This window comes from Nelumbo lutea, chromosome 8 (assembly GCF_056320005.1).
Source record: "Nelumbo lutea isolate HS-2025 chromosome 8, American lotus-T2T, whole genome shotgun sequence".
NCBI lineage: Eukaryota > Viridiplantae > Streptophyta > Magnoliopsida > Proteales > Nelumbonaceae > Nelumbo > Nelumbo lutea.
In genome coordinates, this window is record NC_142691.1 from 15,366,111 (window position 1) to 15,392,794 (window position 26,684).

The 26,684-nt window shown below is 40.9% G+C and overlaps 1 protein-coding gene and 1 pseudogene across 4 annotated transcripts; one reads left to right on the top strand and one right to left on the bottom strand.

Annotated features, from left to right (window-relative positions):
* Nucleotides 1-18,186: 18,186 nt before the first annotated feature.
* On the top strand, nt 18,187-21,065 carry LOC148842954 (equilibrative nucleotide transporter 8-like). Its single transcript, XM_088956432.1, has 2 exons — nt 18,187-18,751; nt 19,964-21,065. The coding sequence occupies exons 1-2, from the start codon at nt 18,253-18,255 to the stop codon at nt 20,725-20,727; spliced, it is 1,263 nt and encodes a 420-aa protein (XP_088812558.1). The 5' UTR covers nt 18,187-18,252; the 3' UTR covers nt 20,728-21,065.
* A 555-nt stretch (nt 21,066-21,620) lies between these two features.
* On the bottom strand, nt 21,621-25,208 carry LOC148842955 (G-type lectin S-receptor-like serine/threonine-protein kinase SD2-5 pseudogene; annotated as a pseudogene). 3 transcript variants are annotated; one of them, XR_016102776.1, is made up of 3 exons: nt 24,877-25,122; nt 24,694-24,773; nt 21,621-24,321 (listed from the first exon to the last, which is right to left on the bottom strand). The product of XR_016102776.1 is annotated as a G-type lectin S-receptor-like serine/threonine-protein kinase SD2-5 pseudogene, transcript variant X2 (transcript). The 3 variants fall into 3 exon arrangements; XR_016102775.1 differs by having other exon boundaries at nt 21,621-24,773; nt 24,877-25,208; XR_016102777.1 differs by lacking the exon at nt 24,877-25,122 and having other exon boundaries at nt 24,694-24,823.
* Between the last annotated feature and the right edge of the window lie 1,476 nt (nt 25,209-26,684).

A 26,684-nucleotide genomic window follows, 5' to 3' on the forward strand; every position in this document is an offset into this window, starting at 1 on the left:
AAAGATGGATTCAAGAAAGTACTCACCGGAAAGTTTGAGAACAAGCCAAAGAACCGTGAAGACTGTATAACCAGCCTTGACGCGAGCTGAAAGGTTGGACGCGAACTCAGTAGACAACCGCAGAAGTGACAAACTGACTGGGGTCCCCCACTATTTATAGCTACAGTAACAAGAATCGACCGTGCAGATCAAAGACGACCCGACGGCCCATGTTCCTACTGACCGCACGACCCCTAAGGTTGAGATGTGATTGGCGCACGTCTTTCCGAAAAAAGTGAAACGTCAGCGCACGTCTTTTTGAAACTGACGTTGCTTCGACACGCGTCTTTCCGAAACTGACGCGCAGCATGTCTCCCTGACAGTCGCCCGCGCACGTATAGCAGTGGCGTGCCTTTTTGAAATGACCCGCTGTCACGTCCTAGCGGCGCGAATTGGTTTGAAACTTAAAACGCGCGCTGCCACAACCACCAGCATTCTTAAGCACGTTTCCAGCCTTCTCGGAAACCGAAAGAACCCTAGCAAAAGCGTCTCGTGCAGTGAAGGTTCGAAGGACGGGACAAATCCACCTGCTACCTCGCGAAAACTCCCCGCACCATGGCAAAACCCCCGGCGCAAGGAGTGGGGGGCAATTCATGAAGGAAGATTTGGCCCGACCTCTCTACTATGTGACACGTGGTAGGAACAACAGCTCAGCAAAAGGGGCCAAGCATAGGCGGGAGCAAGGGGACACACTTCGCCGAACTGACCCTTATAACAGCTCCGTCGAACAGACCACCTTGTAACAGCTCGGGACACACTTCGCCGAACTGAACCTTGTAACAGCTCGGGATACACTTCGCCGAATTGACCCACCTCATAACAGTTCGGGATACACTTCGCCGAACTGACTCACCTCGTAACAGTTCGGGATACACTTCGCCGAACTGACCCACCTTGTAACAGTTCGGGATACACCTTGCCGAACTGACCAGCCCTATAGATACTTCCGAGCTCAAGACCGCCTCGCTCAGCACTTCACATCACCTTCTGGGCACCAAAACCAAACAAGTCGTACCATGCCTGACACTAGGGAAGTCCGTGCCCGAGGGTGCCACGTCTGACTGACATGGGATCTGACGTTTTGCGGCAGCACTCTAAACGGCCACCTGCCACCGCCACTGACACCACCATCTCCAGTTAGATGGCGGTTAGGTAGTGACGGTTCTGTCTCAGCAGAAAGGACGATGGCCGAATTGACAAGCACAAGGGTAATCATACCGGACCTGACGAGGGCCTCGGGAAGAGTGCACGAAGTGACTATAAGAGCCCCTTGCCCCCCGACAACGGAGGTATGCTAACTTTGCACTATCTGGTATTACCTTGCTTTTGAAGGATTCTAACTTGAGCTTTAGAGCCTCTACACCGGGTTCCCCCCGGAGTTTTCCCATCTCCTCCGTTTCAGGTTCCCTGCTACCCCGTTCGGAAGCAAGGCAGCGGACAGCTAATACCGGCCGGATCGCGCTCCATCAATGGTCTTTATCACTTTGTACCGGTTACACAATCGGTAGCTTTACACTCCGCATGTTCAAATCTTGATGCCTCTTTCAGCCTTTGGCACTCAAGATTGGGGCATGCATCTTATTTACAACTGACATTGATTCTTGCAATACAACTATCGACACATATTGATGAATAGTGTTGTAACACTTGCTTAAAGGCTAAACAGCCTCGTTTACAATTTCCTATTAGTACTACTAAGTCTAACAGTTGTTTTGAGATAATACATGTAGACATTTGGGGTGGTTATCGAAGTCCTTCCTTGTCAGGTACTAGATACTTTCTCACAATTGTAGATGATCATTCTCGTTATACTTGGGTCTATTTGATGAACTATAAATCTGATGCATACATGTATTTAGTCATGCTTTGCAACCATGTTCGAACACAATTCCAATCTCATGTGAAGTGTATATGAATGGACAATGGACAAGAATTTCGTTCAGGGCCTATGCAATATTTCTTTAATGAGCATAGCATTCTCCATCAGCATTCCTGCATAGGCACTCCCCAACACAATGGAGTGGCAGAATGGAAGCATTGCCACCTTCTAGAAGTTGCTCGAGGACTAAGATTTCAAGCCAATCTCCCTATACAATTATGGGGAGAATGCATTCTCACAACCGCCTACATCATCAATCACCTCCCTAGGCCAGTCTTGAAGGGTAAGACACCATATGAATTACTGTATCACCAAACACCCACCTATGATCACTTGAGAGCATTTGGCTGCCTTTGTTATGCCAACACACTGTGGCAAGATAGAGACAAATTTGCTCCATGTGCTAAAAATGTGTGTTTCTTGGTTACCCTCATGGACAAAAGGGATACCGTGTATATAGTTTGGAAGAAAATAGATTGTTTGTCTTGCGAGACATTTGCTTCTTTGAAGATTAGTTGACATATCCGAATTTTGCCACTGGTGGCATACAAAACCTAGTCATACCATTGCCAGCATCGGATGATGCTACATCTGAATTGCTACAGTCTAGTGATTATTCACCTATAGACAATCATGATACAACTCAACCCACCATTGATCATCCATCTGAAATACCAATTATTGGCAGCATTTCCACTAATATTCCCTCTTGACCTAGGAGGGAGCGTCAACCTCTAGCACATTTATCGATCTATGATTGTCCAACAATTCATGCTTCAAAGGTTCATTTAACCACTCTTGACCCACCTAAAGTTATCAACAGTATTCCCAACCTAGAATCCACCACATATCAACAAGCATGTAAATCTGATAACTGGAGAACAACAATGGCAACTGAGTTAGTAGCCTTTGAAGCCATCCAAACCTGGACATTGACTAACCTACCCAACAATAAGTCAACTGTGAGTTGTAGATGGGTCTTCAAGGTAAAGACAAATCCTGACGGCATCACCGAACGCTACAAGGTGCGTCTAGTTGCAAAAGGATACACCCAAATTGAAGGCATAGACTACACAGAAACATATGCGGCGGTAGAAAAATTGGTGACTGCGAGATGCTTATTGGCCCTTGCTGCGGCCCACCATTGGCATCTACATCAAATGGATGTAAATAATGCCTTTCTACATAGACAATATGGAGTGTACATGGATCCACCACCTGGACTACTCCCACTAGGAGATAACCGGGTTTGCAAACTCAACAAATCCATTTATGGCCTTAAGCATGCCTCCTGCAACTGGTTCGACACATTGGCCAATGCCTTGAAGAAATGGGGTTTCAGTCAATCTAAAGCTAACAACACTTTGTTCACCCTCCACAATTTCGGTCATTCCCTTATAGTATTAGGATATTGAGAGTCTCAAGAAGTATCTTGGCAACTGTTTTCCTATTAAGGATCTTGGAGCTCTCCATTACTTACTTGAAGTTGAGGTCATGAGGACATGTGAAAGCATTTTTCTTAATCAACGAAAATATCTCAAAGGAATCCTTGAAGACATGGGCATGTCGAATTGTCGACTTGGTTCATTTTCTTGAAGACATGGACATGGGCCCTCTAATTAAGGACCCAACACAATATCGATGCCTTGTGGGTAGGTTGTTGTATCTAACCATCATAAGACCTAAAATCAGCTATTCGGTCAACACACTCAGTCAATTCATGTCTGATCCTCGACAACCACACCTTGATGTAGGAATGCACGTCTTGTAGTATCTCCGATCTTCTCCAGACCATGGGATATTCTTGTCACCTTCTAGCGATTTCACAATAAGAGCTTATTGTGATTTAGATTGGGCAGGATGCCCCACCACAAGGTGCTCAACCACAGGCTACTTCACTACCTTGGGCTTCTCTCCTCTGTCGTGGTAGTCCAAACGACAATCCACTATCTCTCGCTCCTCAGCAGAAGTCGAATATTGATCCATGGCGACCATAGCGAGTGAGTTGGTTTGGCTCAAACAATTATTCTTGGATCTTGGACTTGACCATTCACAACCTATGCAACTTTTCTGTGATAACAAGGCAAAATTGCACATTGCGGCAAATCCAATTTTTCATGAACGGACCAAGCACATCGAAATAGATTGTCACTTCGTACGAGACCTCATTCAATCACAGTCCATTACTATAGCTCATATTTCTTTCAAGGGACAACCTATAGACATATTCACCAAAGCGCTTGGTCGCGATCAATTCCACTCCTGCTTACCCAAGTTGGGCATCCGTCCACCTCCTGCTCCAACTTGAAGGGGGCGTGTTAAAGTCTAAACAAACAGACAATTGTAGTTTGTTTAGACAACTGTCAAGTTGTTAGATCGTTTTTAAACAATTAAAACTATTAAAACTGCACTGCTTTGTTACCACATCGCAGATAAAGGGACGTCACCTCATTACAGCTTGCACTTTGTCTATAAATATTTCTCATCACAAATCAATAGAGTGAACTATTTTCCTTCATTCTAAATCTTCCTTTTTTTATAGAGTTGGACCCAATCTAAATGAAAGCCAATTTGAACAGATTGGATGGTCCATGCATTGAATTGGACCAGTCTAGAATGGTCCAAATTACTCATCAAATTCGATTGGACTTGGTCCATCTATCATTGACTCATATTGAACCAATACTTTGGTCCATTGACAACCCTATTGGATCAATACTGGTGCATTCCCTATTTAAGAAAAGATAATCCTTATTGGCAGGTTTACAATATTATTGTCACCTAAGGAGCACTCCTTCTGGAACTTTCACATTATGATGATCTATTTGTGCATAGGGGTGGGAATCCACTTGACCATTTTCTTTCCTAATTAGCTCTAAATGCTTCCTCCACTTGGGGGGCGTTCTTTTTTTTTTTTTTTTTTTGATTTTGAAAATGGGGTGACCAAGAACCCCATGTTCTTTTTTTTTTCAGTTTTTTGTGGGGAGCAGAGAAGGTTCATTTTCCTAGGTACCACTTACCCAGAAAAGTGATACCTATCTCCGAAATGAGTAAATAATTTTTCCATATGGGGGGAAAGTTGCCAACACTTGAATGAGACAAAAATGTCCTTTTTAATAATGAATTTCTATGGCTAAAATGGACATTACCTTATTTAACTAGAAAATAAAAGAACATGAATAAATAACTTGCCAAAAAGTGAATGGAGCCTTAGAGTATAGAGTGGAATTTGGCACCGCCGAGCTCTTTTGGCCATGTAAGGGTTGGATGTAACCCCTGGTTCGGCCTAAAGGTCTTTATAGAAAAAAAAAATAAATAAATAAACTGTTATATGAGATCCCTTAATGATATTAAATGTCGTCACCTGCAAATTAACTTAATAGGGCCCAATTCACCAACTATTCAGAGCATTGTAAAACACGAAAATCATAGTAGCAAGTACTAAGTTACTAAAACCTTTCTTGGTCATTATGGTTTTCATTTTGCCTTTTCTTACAGGCACTCATAACTTAGGTGACTTTTCTTTCTTGTGGGCCAGGACTCTTTACTTTCCATTCCAAGCTTTTGTGTTCATTTATATTTGTTTATTTTTTTTGAGTTTATCATTCTCTTAAAAAATATATTTGTATAATATATATTTTTTATATTTCTATTCATTATATTTAAACCATACGTAAACGACTGATGAAGCAACACCACCGATAGGCTCCACAACACTGATCATCATGACTAGAAACTATATATCTCTAAACTTGATGTCTTCTACTTTGTAGAAAGGAAGCTTAGTTTCTGTACAAACCTGTCCCTTCCTTGCATATGCTTGCATAGTTTTTTTTAGGCAAGTTAAGATTCATTAAAGCACAAAAACAGACTCTATACAGAGAAAAGAAAAAGATGAAAAACCTCTTCAGGACTAAGATATGTCAGAGTTGTGAGGAGGGTTCAAAAGAGAGCTTTTCTTGCTTGCTACGTGCTCTAATTGCCAGTGAGTGAGCCATTTTGTTTTCAATTTGTCTAACATGCAGAGCTACACGAAACTATTAAAAATAAGAGAGGCATAGTCTAATGCCACCGATTAATCCTTGTATACTCCAATATGCTGTAAAATATTCATCATCTGTGTTGAGTCAGAGAAGACAACAATAGAGGTGAATTTAAGACCATGGAGCTACTTTCTCACTCCTCTGTCGGCTCGGCATATGCTTGCATAGTTGAAGATGTATATTTTATCTCTTGATTTGCTACTAATTCCTATGATCAAGAGATTATCTTGGATTTGTTATGCAAGCTAAAAATATATAATTGAAGATTTTAGCATGTCCTTAACCATAAGTTAAACTTTGGAGAAAGTTATATTTTATTCTCCATACCTCTGTGTTACTTGGTCTATTTTCTTGTGCATTTTTTCTTGAATACTCTTAGTTGCTAGTGATGAAAGGTGTGTTGCAGGGGTGAGCATTATTTGGTTAAACTGAAACATCGAACAAAAATTTCAGTTTTGATTTTTTCAATTTGGGTTATCAGTTATCTGAATAAACCAACCAAATTTCTATATATCCTGATTGCCTGATTGCTTACCCAGTCACCCCTAATGTCTCGTATTAATGAAGGGATGGATTTGCAAGCAAAAAGAAAGGAGGAAGGAAATGTTTGGTTGTAAAGGCTCAGTTTGGAAGAAGTACAAATATAAATATTTAGAGTGCAAATTCTTGTATTTTGCATTATTTTGTATGTATTTGTTCTGTACATTTTCCAAACTGAGCAAAAGGCACAATATCTGGTAGTTGCTACTAAAAGGTGTAGGTGGGCTTTGGGCCATAGAGCCCCTACTCCCGAGCCCAAACAGTATGCAATTTCTTCCTTTCTTTTTATTTTTTTTGTTGCGTATAAAGGCATTTTGGTAAATGATTTAACTTGAATATTCTCAATTGTAGTTAGGTCATGTTTGGGATTGCTTAAAATTAAGTGCTTATTTGGGCCGGGACCACACCATTAAGCACTTATTGGTGTTTGGGAAATAAGCACGAAATAAGTGTTTATTTTAAAAATAAAGGTAATTTTTAAGCCCAAATTTCCAGCTTTTTTAAGTGTTTATAAGATAAACACTTATTCAATTGTTTTTTCTTCCAAAATTATAAAAGTATTTTTATAAAAGTACTTTCATAAGGGTATAGTTTGAAAGTTTGAAAGAAAATGAAGAACAGAATAGTCACAGATTGTTATTTAAGTGCTTATTGGAGAAAAAGACTACCAAATACCCAATATGAAATGAAATAAGCACTTGAAAAAATTGGGTGCAAAATGTAAATGAGTGCTTATTCAAATTAGCACTTGTTTCTAAACACTTATTTTTAACATAAGTACTCCCAAACATGGCCTAAGACAATGAAACCTTAAAAAACCTAATCTGGTGATATAAAGGCTGGCTTTTTTTTCACTAGGGTTGTATTCAGTTGATTGAAAATAATGAATTGCACATATATATGATCTTCCATGGGTGTAGGCACAAACGGACACAAAATAACAAACCACATTAAAGGGGAGTTCTCCAATATAAATTTGTTTGTTTTCATTTGTTTTTGAAAGCACCACATCAACCAAAAACAAAACATGTCCCTAAACACTATTTATTTGTGTTTAATTTTGTGATGTAGAAATTATATGATTTATGGAACATGATATTAAATAACCAAATGAAAACCCATTATTGATTTTAATTTTGAAAACAGAAAACACATATACAACTAAGAATATGTTTTTTGTGTTTTTATTTTAAGAAACAATATGTTTTCAAATCAGATGGTTTTGAATTATTTTTACTATCACAAGAAAAACATTAATTTATATTTTCTTTTATGTTGTCACTCTTCTTTCCTTTCCTTTACTTTTTTGGCATAAGTCATAGCAGCTAAATTTACATTGACTAGATTTTTTATAGAACTGATTGAATTATTATCTTACTGAAACATGCATTTAGGGAGCATTCGACAATATAATTGGTTTTATTTTTGAAAACAAAAATAATTATAACCATGTTAACAGAAAACAACTTAGAGGTTCACCTGGTCTTCTTTATTTTCTGAACCCTAAACTTTACTTCCAGTAGTGGAGGGGTGGCCACGGTAAATTTTTATTAATTAATAAAGCAATAGAAATGTGCTTGTTCTAATACCTTAATTTGAGAAAGTGGTCTTATGGACACAAGCAATATAAAACACACTTCCCTTGAGAATTTCTATGTTTATGTTGAAATTCATGCACGGTTGCGCTGCTCTGGTGGAACATTTGCAAAAATGAATCCCAAATTCATAGTTTAATTATTAGCATAGTACCCTGTGAGTTTTATGGAAGGAGAGATGCAAGCGCATTTATGAAGGTATCGGATCCTCTTGACAAGCCTTAATTAAGCAACATATCAAGGCAATTAATGGATCATTGATCTAAACTCTGTCATGGATACACCTACACTACTGCTAGTTCAAACTCTCTTTTCCCCTTGAGGTTCTCAATGTCCCCTCAAAGCTTAAGGCATGGTTTTTAAAAACGAATCGGTCAGGGCTCCAGTTACTGGTTCGAACAGTTCGATAGTTCAATTCGAATGGTTGGCTCATTTTGATAAAAAAATAAAAGAAATTTAAAAATTGAAAAACAGCTAAAATCGTTCGAATGGTTTGAACAGTTAATCGGTCGGTTCAGCGGTTTACTGACCCAAATCAATCGTTTTGGAGAAAAAAATGGTTTTGGAGGAAAACAGAACCTGTCAGATGACCAGTTCCTGGTTTTTCCGGTCCGACCGTCCGGTCCAGTCCGATTCGGTTTTGAAAACAGTGCTCCAAGGAAAAGACAAGTTGGATGGATTTCTTACAAGGTTCGTACAAATCAAGAATTTAAACTAAATATCGTTTAATTGATGGTGCTAATCGTGGTAACCCAGGCGATCGATCGAGAGTTGTGGGGGTGGGACAGTTAGAAACACCATGGTCTCTTTTTGTTTGTTATTCTACCACAACGGTGTTATGGTTTTGCTACTTCAAACTCAAGTTGAATTCCTGGCCCTACTTGACGGTATTCAAATCTGTTTTGTATGTATATATTGGGAATGTATATCCACAACGGATCAATAGCTTCAGGAGTAGTGTGCTGGTGAGAGCTGAGAAAAGAAGTTATTGTCCTGAGCTGAAGTAGTAAGCAGGTTGGAAGGGAGTTAACCAATGACCATGCATGCCTTTTTATTAATTTCCTCAGTTTGACAAGCGTGAAAATATGGGTATTCTAGCTGTGATGAGTAATCACATAGGTGGCGTTTGACAGTACTTTTTAGACTTTTAAATTTAAAAATATTATTTTTTAGATGTTACATTTATTTGGTGTTGTATATGAAATATGATCTTAAAAGTTTTTTCAAATTTGAAATTTTAAAACTCAGGCTTGTCACTTAACGTGTTTAGTCACATTTCGATCGTGGCCTAAAGTCAAAAATACCTCTACCCAATTCGACCTCTCTCTCTCTCTCTCTCTCTCTCTCTCTCTCTCTCTCTTGTATTCTTGCCACCACCACGCCACCGTCGCTACAACTTGCAGTGGCAGTGGTTCTGTGAGTAATAATAATAATAATAATAGTAATTAATAATAATAATTATTATTAATTATAATTTTAATTGTTTCATTTATTAATTAATAGTTTATTATTATTTTTTGTATTGTTTCAATATTATTTTGAAGTTGAAAATTATTTTTTATGAGATAATGCAAATTGAACTCAACATTTCCAAATAGTATGTTCTAGGTAGTGGTGAACATTATTAGGTTAAAACTGAATTACCAAATCGAAAATTTCAGTTTCAATTTTTTCGGTTTGGTTTTTTGGTTTTTGGGTAATTTGATTCGGTTAATTCGGTTTTTGGGTAATTCAGCTTTTGGTTTCAGTTTTTAGATTTAGAAATTTGGTTAACTGACAAAACCAAATTAACTAAATTTTATTATATAATATATAATATATAATATAAATATAAAATATTTAATATATTATAGGTTATAATGAAATTAAATTTCATAATATATATTATAGGTTATAATATGAAATATTATGTATATATTAATTAAATTTGGTTTTAAATGAAATAACTGAAATTTTCAGTTTGGTTATTTCAGTTTTATTGTAATTTGGTTTTCATTTTCTAATTTTGGTTTATTGGGTTCAGTTTTTAACCGAATAAACCAAATGCTCACCCCTAGTTCTAGGGGTAAAATAGTAAAATCAGTAAATTTTCAAATGGTAAAGGGTTTATTCAACACAAACATACTTATGAATTCAGAACCTCTAAAAAGTAGAAAAGTACCTATGCTTCGTTTTAGATTTCAGACACAAAAAATATCATTTTTAACATTTTAGATCTGAAATTTCAGATTTATCAAATGCCACCTTAATTACAAAAAAAATTAATAAAAAAAAAAGCTAAAGTTTAAGTCTCTATTCATCTTATAGTTGACCAAAATTAGGTAATGATGACCTTTCACAATAAGTTTAATCTATTTCTAGGACTTTCGATTATTTTCCTTGTAATAACCATAAAGTGTGGAAGGAGCATTTGGTCATCCCTCCACTCCTTCCCACCTAAGACATTGTCATTATCGTAACTGTGATCAATCCCTTTATATGTTATATTGGTATAGTACAATTATTAGAAAGCTAAATAAATTATTTTCATTATATGATCCACTAAGGTGGAGTTTAGGAGTGTTTATTTGAAAAACAAGTGCTTAAGTACGTGGTCTTTTCATGTGTTTATTTTAAAAATAATCACTTATTTTATATTGAACTGTTGATGAGGTGTTTATCCAAATAAGTGCTAATTTATTTAAAATGACAAATTTAACCCTCACTTAAGAGTACTTGCCATAGAGACTATGAAGAAAACTCCAACATTCCATTCCACGGAAGAAGAATATGCTTACTTGCCATGGAGACTGTGAAGTGAGAAGGAGGGTGGAATAGGAAGAAAACCCTATCTTCTTCAAACAAGGGCATTCTTAGGACTTTGAAAGATACACGGGGACTTTTTTTGGAACTAAAACACTTAAAAATAAGCTCAAAATTTGGGCTTCTCGAATAAGCACTTAATCTTAAGAATAACCACTTATCCAGGCTTATTTTCCAAACGCAAATAAATGCTTATTACTGTGGTCCTAGCCCAAAATAAGTACTTAGTTTTGATTCTACAAATCCATCCCCAACTTCCTCCTCCTCTCCCCTTTTGTTCTTAGCAATATTTTGATATTTTAGTAGTTACAAAATTAGTTTATATTCCTTAGAAAAGTTTTGTACCCAGAAATTAGTTCAAGCCAGGAAAGACTTTTGACTCTAGAAAAGTTAAAAGTAACATTTCTTTACAAAGTTTAACAGAGGGATGCGATTCCAACTCCAGAGATAAGGAGAAATCGATTGTAAAAAGTCTCCTTATAAGGCTGGTCACAACTCTCAGGCATAGAATCTAATCAAAATGCCTTCACCAAGCTTTTTGGAAAGTAATCTGCATATAAAATCATATTCCCATTTTTTACTAGAGTGCACTAAATGAATGGACAAGAAGAAAGATTCTTATCTTGAAGGGAAGGATGGCATTGTGACTCAAAACCCAGGTGAACCTTAGCTCTATAATTGGGGGCCAGAGGAGAATGTCCCCCACAAACTGACTTTATTAACTTATTGAGCATATATATCAATGTTGTCAAACTTGGATGGGATAGACACAATAAACATTATTCTTCTTCTATCATAGTCAGATGCAACCAACTCTTAATTAATTATATATAGATAGATAGAAAGAGAAAGAGAAAGAGCCTAAATCCTGTGCCTTAGAATTAACATATAAAAAGGCATTTGGTTAAATGGTTAGATGCTGTTAATGATACATGCATTCCTCGGACCTGGATCTCCTGAAAAGTAAAAACTCTGAAAATATGGCATCTGGGCGTGCATTTGGAATATATCCTCCACTTGTATATATATTAAATTCATTCCCAATATGAGATTAGATGCCCGAGCTTTCAGAATATTTGCAGAGATTTAGCTTGCAAGGCATCCGGTCTAACGGGTTAACCCCTTGCTTTTCTTTTAAACCAAACGCGGCCTAATTAGTTCAACTGTTTGATCCATTTAGATAAAGACTAAAAAGAACAAAATAAAAACAAATAGTTTCAGATCATCTTTTAAAAAGCTATTTTGTACCCACATACGACACATGCATTTGGATAGGTTTGACCAAATAAGCATTTTTTTTTTTAAATCCAACGACCTAAAAAGCAAAAACATTTCTATTATTTTTGGGCCACAAATTCCTAATTCTACAAATTTCTACATCGTAAAAACTGTTCTTTTGACAAATCAAGGACTGAACAGTAGTAATAATGTGGGTGGTGACTGGTGAGTCAGTTCAACGGGGAAGAATTGTAATCTGGTAAAGCAGTCAACGGAGAACGACGGCAGAATAGGTCGTACGGACACGTGTTGGGTTATTGTGGCCATTAGTGGATATGATTACAGAGATGGTTGGTTTGAAGATTCCCCAAGTGGCACAGAGAGAACAGAAGTGGACGAATCAAGTTGCAGTCTTCTTGTGACTCGCCTTCCACTCCACCTCACCACCATTTCCCCCACTTACTCTCCTTCTCTTCAGCCCGAAAATTAAAAGACCCCTCTTTTGAAGTTTTGATCTCCATCCCAACCGTCGTACCAAAATCCAACTTTTTCCTCGCCCACCCAACTTCCCAAATCGTCCTCTTCATTCTGCAATATCTTACTAGCTATAGCTTAGCTGCACTCAGTTTTTCCTATGGTTTGTTCATTGCTAGTGGGTACAATTATGGTGAGGACTGAGGAGTGAGGAGTGGGGAGGAGCAAGGCCGAAAACAAGCCAACAAGAACCGAACAAACTATGCCATTGTCGTCAAGCAAACAGTGAGTTGAGATGAGCACGAGAAGACCGATTTTAATACATATATAATCTAACCGTTTTCGACCACGTATCAATGTTTTGTGATATAAAATTTTTTGGCTAACTACCTCATTATTTGACCCGGTGGTGGCATGCCTTAGTGATGAGCTACTTGGTAGTGAACTGCCTACTGGCGAATTGCTCGGTGGAGAGCTGCTTGGGGGCGAACTGCTTAGTGGCAAACTGCCCGGTGGCGAACTGCTTAGTGGCAAACTGCCCGGTGGCGAACTGCTTGGTAGCGATCTGCCTGGTGGCGAGCTGCTTGGTGGCGAACTGCTTGGTGGCGAATTGCCTGGTGGCAAACTGCTTGGTGGCGAACTGCCCGGTGGCGAGCTTCTCGGTGGCGAACTGCCTAGTGGTGAGCTGCTCGGTGGCGAACTACCTGGTGGCGAACTGCCCGGTGGTGAGCTGCTCGGTGGTGAACTGCCTGGTGGCGGACTGCCTACTAGGCGGCCGATGACTTAGAGAATGCTGAAGCTCCCTGGTGCGGCGCAATCCGACTACCCTCAGCATGAGGTGGTCTTCTTTCCTTTGTAGGCTACGGGAGCTGAGGGACCTGCAAGAACTCCATCTTTTCGTCCTCTTTGTAGGCGGCAGGAGTTGAAGGACTTGCGAGAACTGAATCAGAGGTCCCGGGGGTATTTTCCCGGTGGGGGCTCTCCGACACTTAAGTTAGCACTCTTATTGTAGAGAGCTTTGAAGATAATATGAGAGAGCTAGAGATCAGGGGTTACTTTCCTTTTCTCATCCCCCTCCCCTTTGGGGGGTGAGGTCTTTATATACCGGAGTCCTCACGGATTAGGTGGGTGAAAATCATCCAAACGGTAAGACTCGTCGCATCCTGTCAGAACCGGGGTACGGTGGTGAATTCCTCGAGGTCATAAGGCTAGCGCTTGTGTCAGGCGGCCAGGTCGGCGCCTGGGCCGGGTTGTTAGAGGGGCGCCTGCGTCAATCGGCGGGTCAGTGTCTAGGCCAGGTCGTCAAGACGGCGCCTGTGTCAGTCGGCGGGTCAGTGTCTAGACCAGGTCGTCAAGCTGGTGCCTGTGTCAGTCGGCGGGTCAGTGTCTAGCCAGGTTTGTCGGTGGGCGCCTTATGGGCGGCTTGGCCGGATCATGCGCTAGGCTGGTCCAAGTCGGTCAGGTCGCGTAGGCCGCACGTCACACGCAGCTCGCGCAGGCCATGTGCAGTTTGCGTAGGCCGTGCGCAGTTTGCGCAGGCCGCGCGCGCGCCGCGCAAGTCACGCGTGTCGCGCGCAGTTCACGTGTGCCGCGCGCAGTTCGCGTATGCCGCGCGCGCCGCGCAAGTCGCGCCAGGCCGGCCAGACTGGTGCCCGGGTGGGTCACCAACTTCGTAAGTTTGTTGGCTGGGTGTTTTCCTAGTTGTCACGAGGTGCCACATCTCACAATTTCACTGGAGGGCTAAATCTGCCCTCATCAATAGCCCCCCACTCCCGAGCTGATAGTAACAGCGAAGGGAGTAGATTTCTTTTGGCTCGTAAGTCAATGAGCTAGTAAGCACTGATCCAATTACTAGTGTGGCCCGTAGGCTTTGGGAGTGACTCGTAGTCTACTCTTCTTTGACTTTTGCCCATGCCGGAGAGGCGACCGGGTCTTTAATAGTAATGTGGCCCGTAGGCTTTGGGAGTGACCAATGGTCTACTCTTTTCTAACTTTGCCCGTGCCGAAGAGGCGACCGGGTCTTAAGTAGTAATGTGGCCCGTAGGCTTGGCCTGCATCAGCTTTGTAATGCCGGTCACCTACTCCTACAAGAAGCTACTAGGGGTTCGACCTTCGGGGGCAACACTACTAACTTTAGGTTGCCAACTCACACGGGAGCCTTGGAAGGCTCGATCAGTAAGGGCGCCTATGTAGTCAGTTGGTCGCCAACTCCCGCGGAAGCCACGATGAGCTCATCTTTGTAGGGGGGACCTTGCGGAGAGGACTGATGTGGCATTATCTGAATTGAAAGTAAGGCTGGTAGAGCTACTTAGTCCGTTAGCTCCCTGCATAGTCTCTAAGTTCATAAAAAATGTAAACTATAAAGTGATAGATTCAATTTCTAAAAAGTGAGGACTTAGTTTTGGCAAGATGAGAACTTAGCTTTTGTAGGATGAGAACTTAGCTTTTTGTAGCGTGTTCCCACAGACGGCGCCAATTGATGTAACCATTTTCGGCCACGTACCAATGTTTTGTGATGTAAACTTTTTTGGCTAAGTACCTCGTTATTTGACCTGGTGGTGGCGTGCCTTAGTGATGAGCTACTTGGTAATGAACTGCCTACTGGCTAACTGCTCGGTGGTGAACTGCTCAATGGCGAACTGTCTGGTGGCGAACTGCCTGGTGGCGAGCTGCCTGGAGGCAAACTGCTTGGTGGCGAACTGCCTGGTGGCGAACTGCTTGGTGGTGAACTGCTTGGTGGCGAACTGCCTGGTGGCGAATTGCTTGATGGCGAACTGCCTGGTGGCGAACTACTTGGTGGCGAACTGCCCGGTGCCTGGTGGCGAACTGCCTGGTGGCGAGCTGCTCGGTGGTGATCTGCTCGGTGGAGAACTGCCTGGTGGTGAACTGCCCGATGGCGAACTGCCCGGTGGCGAGCTGCTCGGTGGTGAACTACCTGGTGGCGAACTGCCCGGTGGTGAGCTGCTCGGTGGCAAACTGCCTGGTGGCGAACTGCCTGGTGGCGGACTGCCTACTAGGCGGCCGATGACTTAGAGAATGCTGGAGCTCCCTGGTGCGGTGCAATCCGACTGTCCTCATCATGAGGTGGTCTTCTTTCCTTTGTAGGCTGCGGGAGCTGAGAGACCTGCGAGAACTTCATCTTTTCCTCCTCTTTGTAGGTGGCGGGAGCTGAGAGACCTGTGAGAATTCCATCTTTTCCTCCTCTTTGTAGGCAGCGGGAGCTGAAGGACTTGCGAGAACTGAATCAGAGGTCCCGAGGGTATTTTCCCGGTGGGGGCTCTCCAACGCTTAAGTTAGCACTCTTATTGTAGAGAGCTTTGAAGATAATATGAGAGAGCTAGAGATCAGGGGTTACTTTCCTTTTTTCATCCCCCTCCCCTTTGGGGGTGAGGTCTTTATATACTGGAGTCCTCGCGGATTAGGTGGGTGAAAAGCCTCCAAACGGTAAGACTCGTCACATCCTGTCAGAACCAAGGTACGGTGGTGAACTCCTTGAGGTCGCCAGTCTGGCGCTTGTGTCAGGTGGCCAGGTTGGCGCCTGGGCCGGGTTGTTAGAGGGGCACCTGCGTCAGTCGGCGGGTCAGTGTCTAGGCCAGGTCGTCAAGTCGGCGCCTGTGTCAGTCGGCGGGTCAGTGTCTAGACCAAGTCGTCAAGCTGGCGCTTGTGTCAGTCGGCGGGTCAGTGTCTAGCCAGGTTTGTCGGTGGGTGCCTTATGGGCGGCTTGGCCGGATCATGCGCTAGGCTGGTCCAAGTCGCGCAGGCCGTGCGCGCAGTTCGCGTAGGCCGCGCGCGCGCCGCGCAGGTCACGCAGGTGCGCGTTAGGCCGCGCGCAGGTCGCGCTAGGCCGGCCAGACTGGCGCCTGGGTGGGTCACCAACTTTGTAAATTTGTTGGCTGGGTGTTTTCCTAGTTGTCACGAGGTGCCACGTGTCACAATTTCACTGGAGGGCCAAATCTGCCCTCATCAATATCCATTTTAATAAAGTAATAAGTGGGACTTGGGTTTTACGGTACCAGTACTATAAAACGAACCTCTTCTAATTTAATTGGCTACGTTCTCCACTTCTCCCGCCCGGCTGACACAGGATGTGTGTTTTTTTCACAGTTTTTAAGATCGAATCGCAAAAATCGGGAGGTTTCGTTTTTCTCAAAATCGGTGATTTTGGTTAGTGAATCACTGATTCGGTTGATTAATCGTTCAAGCGGTTTTGACTGTTTTTCAATTTTTTTTTTATTTTTAATTTTTTTGTTAGAATAGGTCGACTGTTTGGTCGACCCGGTAACTGGACCCCTGACGGGTTCGGTCATCGTGTCGGTTTTAAAAACCATGGCCTTTCCTAAATACTCGAAAATGGGTGTAGATGGCCGAGTCTGTTCATAAGTTATTTCGGTTTGGCTTGCTAAATACTCGAATAATTAATCTAGTTCGAGTTTGAGTTCAATTTGAGTCTAAGTATTTGGTATTTGTTTGGTTTTGTTTACGTTTTTTCATTCAACGTTTGTACTTTATTTATTTGTAAAACATAAAAGGATGATAATTACTACCGTTTATGACAATTAGGCACCACTAGGCACCACATCAGCGAACGGTGAAGAAACACCTAACCGTTTGTGGAAGTTTTAAAAACTAATTTCCCAAAACGGTACATATGCACAAAAACCAAAGTCCACTTTTACCATTCTATATATATGGAAAAGCAAGAGAGTGGAACTACTAAAGTGGCTTATATGAGACAACATTTATTGAATAAATGCCCATGGAACTAAACACCCCGTTGGTTGAACCAAGTTAGAGCTTCTCAATAATCAGCTCAAGTGTCTCGTGAGCCTAATCCAACTCATAATAAAATACTACTATTTTTTAATACATTTGCACTTATAATATAAATAAACATTAATTTTTTATATTAAATATTTAATATAAATAAATACATTTATAATTGATTTTCATAATACATTTTTATTTATTTACAACTTTTTAATATACTTAATATTAATTTATTTATATTTTTTAATACTAATTTATTTATAATTGGCCTGAATCCGAGTTTTGAGTTCTGTGTTTTTGAGTCAAACTCGAGCTCCAACAGTCTGATAGTTGGCTCAAGTTGACTCGATTACAGCCGTAGGAAAAACTTGCTGTTTGGGAAAAACGGCCCAGGTTGTTTTTGAGTTTCCTGAACATGAGAGCTGAGCAAGGCAGGCGAAGTTATCAGTTTATCATCACTATCCTCTTCATTTGCCAACTTCGGTTGCAATTGGAAGAAATATCAAGGACATTTTAGGAACCTAGCATTACCTTTATTTTTTAGAGAGAACCTACAAATCCCAAACTATGAACCACCTGAAAGTTATAGTTTTGGGGGAGATTCCAGTCGGCAATACCAATAAGGTGAACCTTGCGTGGCAGTAGAATAAAGAAAGAGTACTGCTTCTGAGGCCACTCATACAGTGTTGTCCCCACAAGGAAGAATTTTTCTTTCTACAGTAGAGTGGAGACTGGAGGGAGACCCATCGATTCCGATCTCCAATCTATCAAAAATCAGTGACCCAAGTGCTAAACCATCATTAGTACGTGATGTTTGATTGCTCTGTGCCATTAACAATATCTCACTGGGTCTATAAATTAGTGAACTCTGTTAGAGAGCCCCCACCCATGTGAAATGGAAGGAGAGAAGGGTCTTCTTGATCACACTGAGCCAAGAGACACCTACAACATTGCTTACATCATTCATTTCTTCCTTGGCGCTGGAAATTTGATTCCATGGAATGCTTTAATCACAGCTGTGGATTACTTTGGTTATCTTTATCCATCCAAGCATGTTGACAAGGTGTTCTCTGTGGTTTATATGGCTTCTTCACTGCCAGTTCTAGTCCTGATGATGAGTTGGGGGAGCTGGATCAAGAGGCCAAGTTTTAGATTGAGGATGAACTTGGGATTCTCTATGTTTGTTCTCTCTCTTATGATGGTTCCTGTGATGGACAAGGCATGTTGCAATCACGGGCCACAGGAAAGGCCTCATGGAGCCTATGGTGCGACTGTTGCAACAGTAGCAGTCTGTGGTTTAGCCGATGGATTGATAGGAGGAAGCTTGATAGGATCCAGCGGAGAGCTGCCCAAACGGTATATGCAGGCAGTGTTTGCAGGAACCGCTTCTTCAGGTATGTAGAACCATAAGTTTTTCTGAGCTCCTTTCTCACTTGGTAGCAAGAAATGGAAGTTCTTGAAGCCTAAATAAGATTAACAGCTTTCTAATAAATTCACTGGGCCAGTAACTTGACACCAAACTATTATGATACTTGATAAGTAAGAACACTCAAGATGACTCATTGAAGAAGTAACAGAGTAGAGCTTTGCATGAAGCTAAATGAACATCTCGGTTTTCTATTTATAACTTCTAAGCAACCAAAAATGCTTTACTGGAGTATTAGGTAATTTGGTTAAGTTACATAATAGGCATCAAACATATGACAGAAAGCATTTTTGTCGAGGCTCTTCCTTTCTTTACCTTGAAGAAAAAGACTCAAACCGAGTTTCAAGATGAATCAAATATTCGGGTCACAGTCTCTGAGAATCGAGTTCCACAGCAGGAACGTTTAGGGAAACTCTTTTGTAGATTGTTGGTTGGGTCAAATGAGAGGTGGGACCTCTGCAGTCTGCACTTGGTCATTCACAGGGAATGCTCAGACTAACTAAGCTTGCATGCCATAGAATTTGGGGTGGAAATGGAATTGGTTCCGGCCATATTTCTTTACCTCTGTCCGTGTTTATTGAATGAGAAGAGCAGAATCTAGGATGACTGGATTTTAAAAGGATGAACTCTATGTTTTCCTTCTCCTTTTACTTTTTTTTGGGGGGCTTTGCTGGATACTGGTCATTTTTAAATCCCTCTCTCGAAAGGACTCAGAAATCCTAAGGGGAAGCAGTCATTGTCAAATCCTTCTCCTGTGGAAATTGAAAAAAAGCACAGAACTAATTTCCATTTTTTACTGCTTGATCCAAAGTCCAAACACATCTTAGCTTCTAGGGATTATAGTCTACATGCCTAAAAAGGTTACTTATATTTTTCAAGACAACGTTTAAACTATCAAAACTAGAACTGCTGTTCTCAAAGCTTGGGACAAATTCTTTCTTGGCTTTATGCTGAGCCAAGGTTGAGCCATACTTTCCCTGTTTTGTCTCCTGCTGCAGTCTGAAATAGTGGAATGTACTGCCAGTGCTACCAAAAGAAGGGATTAAAAGTATTTACAATTGCATATAAGCACACTGGGGAAAGTTTTATCTTGGACTGATAACATCAATTCACAAGTTTAAACTCTAATTCCGTGCAAGTCTCTGGGTCAGCACTTACTAAATTCATCATCTGGGTACAGGTGTTCTGGTTTCCATCTTGAGAATCATAACAAAGGCATCTCTTCCCAAAACCCCACAGGGTCTACGAGCAAGCGCCCACCTTTATTTTGTTGTCAGCACTCTTATTGTGCTCGGTTGTATTGTCTGCAGTAACATCTTAGAGAGGTTGCCAGTTGTGCAAACACACCGGCACAAGAGAAAAGTGGCTCCTGGATCTGAGGCTCCTGATTTTCCAGACAATCTGCAGGGCACCACAAGAAGGCTTTGTTCTGTGAATGAGTCCAGTGAACAACCAAAATTTTGGGACGTTGCGAAACAAATTCGATGGTTGGCATTTGGTATTCTTATGATTTACATTGTGACACTCTCTATTTTTCCAGGATATATATCTGAAAATGTGCAATCCAAGTTGCTTCAAGATTGGTATCCCATATTGTTGATCACAATGTACAATATTTCAGATTTAGTAGGGAAGTCCTTGACTGCAGTTTATGTTCCAAAGAGTACTGGGAAGTCGACATGGGCTTGCATTGCCAGGATTTTGTTCTATCCGCTATTTGCAGCTTGCCTCCATGGACCCAAGTGGTTGAGAACTGAGGTCCCAGTTATAATTCTGACTGGCATGCTTGGATTGACAAACGGTTACCTGACTAGTGTCCTCATGATGCTTGCTCCAAAGACAGTACCTGTTGCACAAGCAGAAACGGCTGGAGTTGTGATGACATTGTTCTTGGAAATTGGATTAGTAGGAGGTTCTGTTCTTGGGTGGTTCTGGATAATTTAAATGTGCTGATGCATATGGTCCTACTCCTTGACGGGAATAAGTGTGGCCATGTGAGCCAATCATTTATTACTTTATTAGTCCTGACCTTCCTAGCTCCAAATTTAACGAGGAAATCAGAAGGATTCAACAGAAAATAATAACAACGCAGAAGCCAGAACAATTCAGTCAGAGAAAATATATTTTTCATGGTCTTTAAGAAGCACCCAAACTGCAATTTAGTTATTTGCTTGTTCTCTACATCTAATCTTTCTTTGGATGGAACTGATTTTTCCTTGTATTCTTGTCAGAGTTCTCAGAAACTAGCCAAAACTGAGAATGCAACAAGTTTTGACATAAAATAATCTTAAAAAGTTAATGTTTCTGTTTCTCCAATGTATAAGGTGGAACATGAACAAGGTCCGACAAATGAGAAGATCTGTCTCAGATTAAGAAATACCATGGCAATAATGTCTTCTAAGTTGGAGAAAAGGTGAATAAACTTAACCAAATGATATATCTCTTTTTTTACAATTCTTATGTCCAAAAATAACGACACCAGTATGAATGTTAGGCCATTTGATGCAAAATGCACACATTACAGGATGCATCAAGCAAGGGCTCTCTTCCCCCTGAATTTCTACATGATTGCGATACAGGCAGGTAGGGACCATTACTTGGTAAAACCTTGGGCTGTCAAGCATGGGAACACGGGTTCTAGTCTGAGGACGACCACTTTGTGGGAAAAAAATGCCAAAAGTTAGGACCATACCCAGTCTACCCCTCCCAAGACCCCAGATAGCTGGGGCCAACATTGGGTAATGGCCTCATTGCAATACAGGCAGGCATTATGGTTTTATTTGCAGCCTTCTATACTGAAAGGAATGTTCATTGACACTGATAACTGCAAGCAGGAATTTGACAATGATGAGAAATAAAATAGATTCCACCACAAGAAATGAATCTTTTGTAATGGCTAGTAATACAAAACTTGAGATTTTATGACACAATGAATCTTAGCCATATGAAAGTAAATATGAAACCTCTGCAGCTAAGTTTAGTTCTTTTTTGGAAGATCTGAGTTTTGATGAAGCAGCTCTTTTTTTTCTCCTTTTTGTCCATCTTTTTCTTTTATTTTTGTAAACAACCTCTGTTATCTTGGCCCTGATAGCCTCACAGCCGAAAGGTATGCATCACTATTGCAATCAGATGGTCCTGATGAAGTACCCTCACTTGTTGACTTGAACAGACTTGAGTACAGACGGGACCCCAACTGAGAAGAAGTGGGGGGCTGAGGTACAACACAGAGACCTTCAAGCATTTGGACTACTTTAGTCATAGACGGTCTTTGGTGCATGTCCTCCTGTATACACCACAAGGCAACCTTAATTGCAATATCAACTCTCTCATCATCCTCCTCAACTCTTAGCTTTGAGTCGAGAATTTCTTTAAGTTTCCCTTCCTCCATCGTCTTGAAGGCATAGGAGGGGAAATGGGCTTTCTCTGAATTCTCTGCTGGATCAAAATTTTTCCTTCCCCCAATGATCTCAAGCAAGAGCATTCCATAACTGTACACATCACTCTTCTCTGATATTGCATAGTTTGTGATCCATTCAGGTGCCAGATAACCCCTGGTACCCCTTAATGTCGTGAAAACATGACTCTGTTCCCTGGTCATCAGCTTAGCTAAACCAAAATCAGAGACCTTTGCTATGAAATTATCATCAAGAAGCACATTTTCAGGCTTTATGTCACAATGAACAATCTTTGCATCACAATCCTCATGGAGGTAAGCCAATCCTTTTGCCGTCCCTAGAGCTATATTGAACCTTGTTTCCCAATCCAATACATGTTCATCTCTGTTGTTCTTGAAAATCCATCTATCCAGAGAACCTTTTGCCATGTATTCATAGGCAAGAAGCCGGTGGGTCCCTTCAGCACAAAAGCCCTTGAGCTTGACCAAATGGACATGGTGGATGCTGCCTATGATGCTAACTTCAGCTCGGAACTCTTTCTTCCCCTGACCAATGCGCTCCAGTTTCTTCACTGCTAATCGAGTCCCATCTTGTAGCATCCCTTGGTAGACTGAACCAAACCCACCATGACCAAGTTTCACAGAGAAATTATTGGTAGCCGTTTGAAGATCCTGGTAACTGAAGCGGATCGGCATCCCTGATAAACTCTCCAGGAAATTATCCTCCTCCGATGACTCTTGGGTAGCCTGTGGTAATGTCTTCTTTTTCCGGATGTATTGGATTCCCAGATATAGTAGGCCAACTATAACTACCACTGTTGCAACAGCAATGGCCACAATAATTTGCAAGTGTTTATGGCTGCCACTGCTTCCATCCCCAGCGGGGTTCGGCCCCTGGTTTCCATTACTTGGAGCTTTGATGAAAGAAATGTATCCACTGGAGCTCTGATCAGATGCTTGCAAACTACCTATCTGGTCAAACAAAAAACAATTCCTAGAACTAGTATCAAAGAACAAAGCAAGACAAGAGCAGTTTTTAAGGCATTCAGCTTTGCAACCTTCTAGATCAGATTTGGAGATGGGGGAAACAAACTGAAGAGCAAAATAGTTGAGTCTATCCCCAACGTTTACAAGTTCCATCAAATCCTTTGAGCCATCACATGGAGAGAAATTCCCAAGCTTGCAACCACGAGAGCTAAGAACAGCAGGGCACTGGCAATTGTTGTCATTGGAACAGACGTAATAAGGATTACAAGGCTCAGGTGTGCTGCACAAATCCTGAGGTATCTTTGTCGTTGAAGGGCTTGGACCTCCGTCCTGAAGAAAGTTAAATGATATTGTCCCATAGCTATTTAGAACTGCAGCCGAGGTGATGTTTGGATTGGCATCGATTGATGAGAAGATAAATTGGGAGAGAAGGATCTTGTTTTGATCATAGAACTTCCATGAATTGGAATTCAAGGATGCCGAACTGACTTCTCCACCATTTTTGTTGATGGTTGCTCGCCTGTCCTTTGTGAGAGACCAATAAGGTTGTGGAGTTCGGAAACCCGCATAGAGAATCAAATCTCCCGAGCTAATTTCGAGATAATAGCTCAAGTTAATGGAGCTGCTAGGGTCGCTTATGAGTTTCATTCCTTCAAGGAAATCCTGACCAGATAATAGTGTATTCGTGGGATGGCTAAAACTACTCCAAAGAGGGTTACCATCTTTCCCAAGCAAAACCAAGTTGCCTGAATTCTGCAACTCCATAGCAGTAACACCTTTATCGGCGGTATCTGTAGACCAGACCGTGCTTCCCCCACATTCCAAATGCGCATTCCCGTCGACACCAAACACGAACATATCAGAATTTCTAACTGGTGAGCCTCGGTTGGCAGTCCAGACTACTGTTCCACTGCCCATGTGTTGGATAACCAGCAAAAACAGACTAGGATCGGCCGTAGGTGTGAAGCCGAAAGCAAAATTCGAGTTGTTGGACACAAGAAACCATCCACCGTTGTCGATAAAATTCATCTGAGACCCTTGAGAACCCAGACTCATTTGGCCAACACTCTGCAGGCTGGCGTTGGAGGTCCCAGATAAAAGAGAAAAGAATAGAAACAGGGGCCCAAGACAATAGATGCAAACCCGAGTTTCCATAGCTATAACAGGAATTATACAGGGGATAGATCAATCAAAAAGCGCGGGGGGGCTGAAGAAGAAAATTGAGCACCTCTAAAGAACATAACATCACACACCCAAAAGACCAGAAGAAAACAAATTGAAGGAGAAAGAAAAAGAGACCCTGGATAAAGTTTTCAGCTTTTGAAATCAAATCTTCTGTACTCTTCAAGACTCTAACCCCAATTTACAGGCCTAGAGATAGAGACGCATAACTGACAAATTGAAAAGAAGGAACTTGTGCCTAATGAAAATGATAGAAATACTACAGGTAGTATGTCATCTGTATTCAAGAGTCAAGACAAATCAGCATTTCTACTCAAGTTACATGAAACCCAGAGCTGAAAACGCACCTGAAGTAGCACAAAACCGCCCAATTAAGCTAGAAATCAGAGAACCATGGAGCGATATGATGAGCAGTCTTCAGAAACTCCTGAATAGTGGTGAAATGATTCAATGGAAAGGAGGAATTTTCTTGCAGCCATCAGTGAAGGACAAAAGCAGAAATTAAGTACAGAAAACCAAGCATAGCTGACCTCATTCCATAAAACAGAAACGTGGATTTGCAGAGATGGGTCCTTGCTCCTTTCACTTTGAGACAGAAATAGTTGAGATAGATGACTGCTCTGCTGTTTCCCTCACCCTCAGTGGTAAAATGGCTGTAATGTATTCGATCTGTGATGGGTTAATACACTTTTAAAACTCGGCAGATTTTATTATGGGAATGGTGGATCCTGGGTGTAATGGATTTGTAGCGTCTCGCTCAGTGATGGTCCCATTTCATTTTTAAATTGTATTTGGTGTTAAAATTTATGGAGGTTAGATGAAAGCCTGTTGTGGGTCATTTATTGCTGAGACCAACAGAGTCAAGGAAGGGAAAGGAAAGGAGGCTTCATATTTCGTTCATAACCAACTCACAGCCGGCGTCGGGGATTGAAAAGTGGGTCCCATTATCCCAAATCCGCTTCTCAATCGATCTGGTAAGGCGTATTCAACCCTCACAAGTGGGACCCATTCGACGACGCGTCTAGATCTCTTAACAATCTTGCCAGTTACCAGTCGGATCGTTTGGTGATTATGATACCGAAAAGATATGATATTCAAAAAATTTCTGACCAATCAGCTAGAATATAAACGTGATAATCAAGTCAATCCGATGTTAATTATCGAAATTCATAAGTGAGTTGTGATTGGTCAAAACTCTTGAGATGCCATATTTTTTTGCATCATAGATGTTATTGAGTTGGTGTAGGAAATGTTTCCTTGTATTCAATCTGTGAGGAGGCCGGATCAAATTCTCACAGAATGCTTCTCATACCAACCTTAAAGCATATTACAACTGCATCATATCAGGAACATTTCTGGTATTTGTATATTTTTAGATCCGGACTGTTGCATTGTCCTCCCTATTTGATAAATATACAGCTAAAATCGGCCATTTAAGCTCATCACGTGACCTTTAGAGAGAGAGAGAGAGAGAGAGAGAGAGAGGAGAGGGAGAGAGAGGGTTGAATTGATGTGATGGCAATCAATGGTTTGTTTTCATGTAATGGATTCTCTGTATTGAAGATTCAAATTATGTTCGATGCATGTGGTTATGATACTAACGAATTCCATCAATTTGAGGTTGAAAACGACTAGCCACCAATTGACCTATGAGCTTAAGATGGTCACCCGGCCGGCGTCCCTTCTAAAATTCAGGTATGGGATCCAATCCACATAAGTGCAAGCTTTTTGTGGCAAAGCCTATGGATTAAACTAGGGCTTTGTAGATTGGGTTGCCCCGAGTTATCATCCAAATTTTCACAAGAAAAACCCAACCGATCCCATCCAAATAACACTCCCTCAACAGACGAAATCTAAAATTGTTGTTGGGATGCCAAACAAGCCTTCCAACAAATCTCCCAATAACTGAACAAACCATTACAGCCTAAGGTCTTTACTGCAGGTTGGATCAAAATTTATGGCGGCAATAAATGATATATAGATAAGGGTACCATGCATATAATATCATTCATTAACATTCTTCCATTAGCACCATTACATAGTAGTAGTTGTAATTTTATATATCTTTTCAATACAAAGATAAAATAATAATAATAATAATAATAATAATATATTCAGAAATATAGAAAATAGAGAAAATTATTAAATAAATACAACAAAAGACAAGTACAATCATATGAAAAAACTTGTAACAAATAAGGATTTATAAGAATAATATTATTCCCAACAAATTCTGATCTAGGGAAATAAATAAAGGTGATTAACAAAATAAGAATTGTAATTTGTAAAGGTAAATTATTTAATTTGGAAAAGACAAAGCCAATAATAAAACAAACAA